This window comes from Meleagris gallopavo, unplaced genomic scaffold (assembly GCF_000146605.3).
Source record: "Meleagris gallopavo isolate NT-WF06-2002-E0010 breed Aviagen turkey brand Nicholas breeding stock unplaced genomic scaffold, Turkey_5.1 ChrUn_random_7180001948107, whole genome shotgun sequence".
NCBI lineage: Eukaryota > Metazoa > Chordata > Aves > Galliformes > Phasianidae > Meleagris > Meleagris gallopavo.
Window position 1 is genome coordinate 1,196 of NW_011209916.1, and position 7,345 is coordinate 8,540.

Genomic DNA, 7,345 nt, shown 5'->3' on the forward strand with positions numbered 1-7,345 from the left:
AACAAAGACAGCCTGGGAGACGATTGCACCAGAATTGGGCAGGCAGGAAAACTACCACAGAAAGACACCAAAATTCAGTATCACAGCAGAAAAAAAAACAAACAAGGGTTACATCAAAACAACTGAGGTAGCTGTACTACTACCTGGCAGGGTATAGCAAAGATAAGGGAAAAAAAAGGAAAAACACAGTTGTCATACTCCTCAGGTTCAGGCCTGCTTCCAATATTTTAGCAAATTCAGCCTCATCTACTGGGAGACACACTGCAGACAAGCATGACACAGCTCTTCCATGGTGAAACATTCTTGGTTGTACATCTGTCTCTCTACCCACATAAAGCCACCAGAGGTGCAGACAGACTGAAACTCACAAATTCCTCCTTATCCAGGAGCCTCAGCATTCCTCGCATTTCAGATCAGCACTGCCTCACCGCCATGAGAATGCAAATACCTCTGCTAAAACAAGGTGTTACCTCCTTAGGGCTGGCTAATAAACAGCTCCTTGTATCAACAGAGATTAAAGCTTCTCTCAGCTTGGGTGATTCAGCTGTACTCCAGCACCAGTGACACTTGGCTGTCCATGTCAATCCTTTCATCAGATCTTGTCCTCCATATTGGAAGCATCAGAAGATGAAACTTGAATATTGCTTACAAACTTAATGTTTGTCTACACACTTTTCTGTTTCAATCATTTTAATGTACTCTAATCTTCAAATTGCTTTCAATTAAACTGTAAATTTGTGCTATTGGTGCAGCAGCAAATCATACACTTACATGGATTTCTTGTTGAACGGCAAGGTTGCGGAAATTTAAGTCCGGCTGTTCTTTCCCAAACTGATGAAAATAACACTGCTTCCTCACATCATCGTACTGCCAGCTGGAATTCCCATAGACACTCACCTGTTCAAATAAGGATAAGAAAAATCATCAGAACTCTCAAATGAACATTTAGTCACTGAATCACAGAATGGTAGGGGTTGGAAGGGACTTCTAGAGATCATCGAGACCAACCCACCTGCCAAAGCAGGTTCCCTACACCAGGTCGCACAGGTAGTAGCCACACGTATAACACAAAACGTGATGCATTACAAGCATACAACAAGGTACAAAATGCCTCATCGATGCAATAGAGTTGATTTTAATGTTTTGTTTCTCATTTCCTTCTCCTGTTAGCTGTTCCTTCTTTCGGTCACACTTTTGCCACATGTATTTCTCATGTTCAATACTGTTTCATTCTTCTAAGTAGACTTTTGCTGGGAATTACTATAAATAGAGAGGGAAACATAGGTAGGACCATTTTTTATTTTTTATTTTTTTTAGAATTAGGACCTCAGCTGCTCCTCACACACCTTACCCTGCAGATCTTGATCATCCTCACAGCCCTCCCTTGGATGCTGTCTAATAGCTTTACATCCTCCTTACGTAGTGGCACCCAACCCCTGCTCCCAGTGCTGGAGGCCATGGCCCCGTGTCCACAGGACAATTGTGTTCCAGGTGCTTACCTGGCAACCTGCAATCCAGCGGGTGATTTACGAGCGTCCCTGCCCACACTCACCCAGTTGTTGGGAGCAGTGATGGCCGCCCCTGCCTGCGCGCAGTCCTGCCAGATGTAGTAATCTGTGTACTTCCCAGTGCGATTGCGACTGAGCTGAAACCAATGGTGCTTGTCACTGGTGTGGTTTGGTATCAAATCCATTATTACCTTTAATCCTAAAACACACACGTTTGTTAATCAAGCCTTTTATGGTAAGGATCACATTTTTATTTATTTATTTTTAAAATGAAATCCTGAACGTTTTGGGACTGGCAAAGCTATCTTCCATTCAGCCCAACAGCCACAAGGGGAACCATGTGGGCAAGGATTTGGTTTAAGGCACGCACGCCACCAACCAAAGACACAACTGCAGGAAGGAAATGTATGCTCCCTCTCAATCTTGTAATTGTTTTTCTGCTTTCTCCAGAAAATGACAAGGCACACCTGTATCATAACAGCAAACATCCTTTTAACAGAGCTACTTTGATCAGAGCCTACCTCGATCGTGTATGGATGCAAGAAGATCCTCAAAATCACGCATTGATCCAAACATGGGATCAATATCGTAGAAGTCTTCGGCTCCATAGCCAGAGTCTTTTAAGGGGGACTTGTAGAAAGATGTGATCCAGATGGTTTTTATATTTAAATGCGTGATATGGTCCAGCTTTTCTTGGATACCTATTAAAAGGAAAAGGGCATCATGTGATTACAAAAGACAAAAAAGGTTTTGTTAAATTAAGTTTACTGCAGGATCTCAAAGATGGAACAAAGATCTCCTTGCTATATAACCACTCCCAGTTTTCACCAATCTCAGATAGCATAGCAACCTTGCAATTCTTCAGGAACAGCAGGAGACCACAGAATGGAAACCATTCAAAGCCACTTCTTTAGGGAAAAGGTAAAATAATAATCATTTAAAAACAGACTGAAGACCACTATTCCGCAGTATTAAAATACTCACAATTTCATGCAATGTATTTAACATTCACTTCTGAAAACAAACACTTGTGTTTTATTGAAATATAGCCACATCATTACTTTCTGGTTTCAAAGTCAATCAATCCTTTGACCACCCAAAGGGAAGTACAGTTTTAATGCATCTCAGTTTTTCCTTCTGTTGGGAAGTCTCCCACAATTTGCTACAGCTAGTGCTTTTTGTCTAGAAATTTTTCAGATGCTATGGGGCTAAGACATTCATTTTAGAAACACAGCTAATAATACCTGAGCAGGTACACTTTCTTAATAAGATCTCAGAAACACCCAGACCATAAAGAAAACAAGAAGGAACACTTTGCTCCACTCTCACTTTGTCAGTTTGATTCTTCTGACTTCTCAGGGGGATGCAGCCAAACCAGTGTGACAAAGTGTCCAGCACCCATCCTCCCATCTGACCATAGTTTTGCAGAGATGTTTTCCCATAATGGCAGTTATGTTCCTGTTTGCTCTCAGCTCCACCTCCAAGAGCTTGATCTAACTCCAGGCATAGGATAACTTGAGCAAGAAGCTTCTGATGATATCTAATAATCAGCAATGTGGCTCACCAGCCAGTGGTTATTACGACAGCTGTCATGCCCCACTCTCAAATCTGCATCTTTTTCTGCTCAACTATAAGGTACTTTTAAAATTATTTTTATGCACATACCTAACATACAGACAACAGCTGCCCTGCTTAGTTACATACCTTTCAGATCACCATTCCCATCCATGTTGCTGTCCTTATAAGAACGAGGGTAGACCTGGTAGATAGGACCATCTTGCCACCAGTGGAGGCACTTTGGGGACAGAGCAATGATGGCAATCGTGGCAGACACAAGCAGGACGGCAGCAGCGATGATGAGCCAGAAGAGAATCTCCCTGGTGACCCTGTACCGGGCTTGGCTGGAGAACTTCAGCAGGACCTCCTTCGGCATTCCTGCATAGGGCTGCAGAGCTGGCTCTGCTACAGCTACTGGGCTCATGTCAACAGCACACGTTTTTGGTATTTCATCTTGGCTGCTGGTGTCGGTCTCCCTGTCATCAAAAGCCTCATTTTGAACAAACCCATTGTTCTCCACACCTCCTTTCTCACTCAGCTCCATCGGTAAGCTCTTCGCCTCCTCGTCAACCATTTCACTTCGTGCCTCTCCTCCTAGGGACACTCACAACAGCGAGCCAGCATACCTTTGTTCCGTGGAATGAGAAGCAGCACAATTAGCATCTGGCTTTATAAACAACCCTGACCAACTGGTCAAAGTTCACAAGAGACAGAAAGGGCAAAGTGCTCCGGCTCTTCTGCATAACAGGCATCTTCAGCGAGATAACACTGCAAGAAAGCAGTTTCCCACAGTGGCAGGCCTGTTTCTGGGGTTAACTGCTAAGTAACGTTTACTGCTGCTCTCTTCAACATCATAAATTTCTCTTCCGTAATGTGCAACTTCGCAAACTGATCCTGGTCTTTCTCCCCTCATGCAATCTCAGCACTAATGAATAATGCAAAGACTGACTGAGAACAAGGTGTTGGCAGCTTCAACAGCACAAATTCTGTAGGAAAAAGAGATCCAACGCCTGCTGTGCTTGGTTTCTCACTGCCCATGGTAAGCACCTCAGCAGCAACAGCGTTGATAAGACACACACTTCAATGAGCAGCACCTTACAGGTTTGCTGCACCCAGAGCTCTCCCAGTCCAGGCACAATCCAGCTCTGCACAGGCACAAGTGGCACCTCTGTACAGTACAACATAGCCACAAAACTTAGAATCAGTGAGTCATTAAGGTTGGAAAAGATATCTAAGATCTCCTATCATCAGTATTTCCCCACTAAATCACATCCCCTACTATCACACCTACATGTTTCTTGAACGCCTCCAGGGATGGTGACTCTATCACCTTCCTTGGGCATCCTGTGCCAGTCCTGACCACTCTGAGAAGTTTCTCCTAATATCCAATCCAAACCTCCCTTGGAGCAACCTGAGGACACTCCCTCTCATCCTATTGCCTTACCACCTAAGGAGCTGCTGGGGTAAGTTGTGGTCACTTACCGTTGCCTAGGATGCAGATTCCTTTTCAGCTTACCAGCATCTAACGCTAATTAAAGGAACTCACCCCCTGCTGCTTGTTCCCGCCTTGCTTTGCCCCTGCCCTATGGCAGGTAAGCTATCAGGTGGCTGAGGAGCAAACCACACTGGGGAATGGATTTAGCACAATGCAAAAACCGTTTTCCTCATTAAAGATCTCCATTCCTAAGCTGCTCACTCACCACAGGATCGCATGGGTGCTCCTCCCAGCTCAGCGCAGTGGGACAGGGACAGGCTGTGGGCAGTGTACATGGCACAGCATTTGGCCAAGCAGCTTCTCAGTCAACTCACACGTGTGATGTCTCACATTCATTTCAGCATGTTTCTGTCCACCCCTGTATAGCAAATCCTCTTATTTCCATTTTGTGGAGTAGAAAAAGCAAGGCACGTGGCAGTTAGGTCTCAAATCACAGATCTGTGTGCGTGCTCCAACAATCAAACACAGGAAGAGAATTCAAGTTCTCTTAATGGCTTACCTGAGGTCAAAGATCAGATATCCTCAGTTCACCCAAGTGGTGCGCTGCCACCCGAAGCGCAGTTGAAATTCAGTTTTGAAGTTTCTCAGCCATCTCTCTCAAAGCCAGTAAAAAATATAATGTTGATAATTGCCTGCACAGATGCGTGTCTGATCTAAAGATACAGGGTGTTACCTTCAGCATGCGTACTTCTTGCAGCTGATAAAGGCCAACTCAGTAAGTCAGAAGAAACTGGAAGTCATATCACTGCATTCTGACTTGCAGTTTTCTTCCCTTAATTCAAACATTTTTCAGGTGCACAACTGCAAGTGTTCACTCCATAAACCCTGCCTCTTGTGAACTCTTTCTTCAAAATAGCATCTGTTTTCCTAATGCAATTCCTAAATCATACTAAATGTTTCCTACTACCTTAAGTAGGACAGATTGTGCCTTAAGTGCCAAGTGTGCCCTGAAAACAGGAGGATTATTCTGCTGGAGCAGATGAAACCATGCACAAACTCTGGGCTGTCTACAGATGGAACCTGTGTGGACTACTTCAACCTCCCCATGGTTGCCGGGCACATAAAAAAAAACCAAACAAACAGGGGAGGGGAGTATTTTAAGATTAATGTAGAAGATAAACCATGCTGGGAACAAGCAGCTGTCTTGGTGAACATCTCAGCTCTCTCCACATCTTTGTTCTTGCAACCAAATAGTTGGCATAGGCAGCTGGTACTGCTTTGTAGCACAACAAATGCTATATACTAACCACGTATAAAACGACACAGGTGTTTATATGCCTATTTTTTTCCCCCTCTTCACCTTGATGAGTTGCTCATCGTAAAACTATTTGATAAAGGGAAAGCATAAACTTCATCTTGACAGAGAGATCACCTGCCATTTCCACTGAGGTTTAACTTTTTAAGATGTACTTTATGTACACAGCATTATACTTCTGGTTTGCTCTCAAGTGGTTCTGAAAGCGGTTTCTCCCTGAGAGATTTCAGAGTTGAGCAGCAGCAAGCAGCCAATGCAACCATGCTCACAAAACCCATTGAAAAGCATTAAAGAGTACAGAAAACACTTCATACTCTGTTTACCTCAGCGTTAGATAGGGAAACAAAACCAACCCGCATGTAGGCAGTAATAGCTGCTATCTCCACACAGATTGCCATGGTTATTTCTATAAGATGGAGGGGTTAATTTCCCAAGTATTCCTTATATGTAATTATTTTGATGCATGGGCTGACTAAGGAGTCTGCAGTTTGATGCTGTACAAATGCCAAATAGCTTGCTGGTTACCCAATACCACACATATTGATCGTACAAAGAGGTGATTAAGCACCCTAATGTGCTAAGTGTAGGAAGATATTTATTTCTAAAGAGTTCTCCTGCTTAATGCTTTTTCATTAAACGTTTTGTCACCTCTAAAACTGGTCTGACATAATGCACTTTGCTTCTAAATATAGCCTTATTATTTACAGAACGCAGGCCAACCTCACACCCATGCAAAAAGGCAAACACTACAGCCGACAACATTTCCTCAGCGGCTCTCACAAGACCAATGAATCATCTGACCTTTACAGCTGCCTCTCACCCGGCATTAAGAAAATCTTCCCTTGACAAAGAGAGCACACATCAGGAGAGATAGCAACTTTCAGGGAGTTTCAGGGGATACCAACTTTCAAGGAGTTTCAGAAGTTCCTGCTGACCCCAGAGTGCTGGCCCTGAGCGACCTCAGCTATCCTCACACAGCATGGGCTCTGCTGCTTCTCACAGTGCTGCCATTTCCCCACATGGTGATGTGGTGATAGAACAAGGGGAAACGGCTTCAATTCTAAGAGGGTAGATTTAGGCTCTGGATATAAGGAAAAAGTCTTTTACAGTGAGGGTGGTGAGGCACTGGAACAGGCTGCTCAGAGATGTGTTTGACGCCCCCAGCCTGGAGACTTCAAGGCAAGGTTGGATCCAGTCCTGGGCAACTTGATCCAGCTGTGGTGTCCCTGTTCATTGCAGGGGACTTGGACTAGATGGCTTTTAAAGGTCCCTTCCACCTTAGAAGTTTTACATACTAGAGATGCTGAATTTCCACAAACCCTTCCTTCTGTCCCTTTGGTCAATGTCTCATCAGCTAGCTGATGTACGCTTCATTAAGTAAGCAACACAAGAAAGAATCTAAAAAATGCATATATATTATGAAAAAATAAGCAGGAAAAGGTAAGAGCTGTTCAAGTCCTTCCCTTCTTTCTCAGTTGTCAGAAGAGCAATCACCCAGCAGAGCCCTTTCTGTTGTTAACGTACAATGTT

General features: G+C 43.9%; 1 protein-coding gene across 1 annotated transcript; it reads right to left on the bottom strand.

Annotated features, from left to right (window-relative positions):
- Nucleotides 1-744: 744 nt before the first annotated feature.
- Nucleotides 745-5,002, bottom strand: LOC104916787 (neutral and basic amino acid transport protein rBAT-like). Its single transcript, XM_010727793.3, has 5 exons — nucleotides 4,766-5,002; nucleotides 3,213-3,691; nucleotides 2,030-2,209; nucleotides 1,553-1,707; nucleotides 745-897 (listed from the first exon to the last, which is right to left on the bottom strand). The coding sequence occupies exons 2-5, from the start codon at nucleotides 3,637-3,639 to the stop codon at nucleotides 760-762; spliced, it is 900 nt and encodes a 299-aa protein (XP_010726095.1). The 5' UTR covers nucleotides 3,640-3,691; nucleotides 4,766-5,002; the 3' UTR covers nucleotides 745-759.
- Between the last annotated feature and the right edge of the window lie 2,343 nt (nucleotides 5,003-7,345).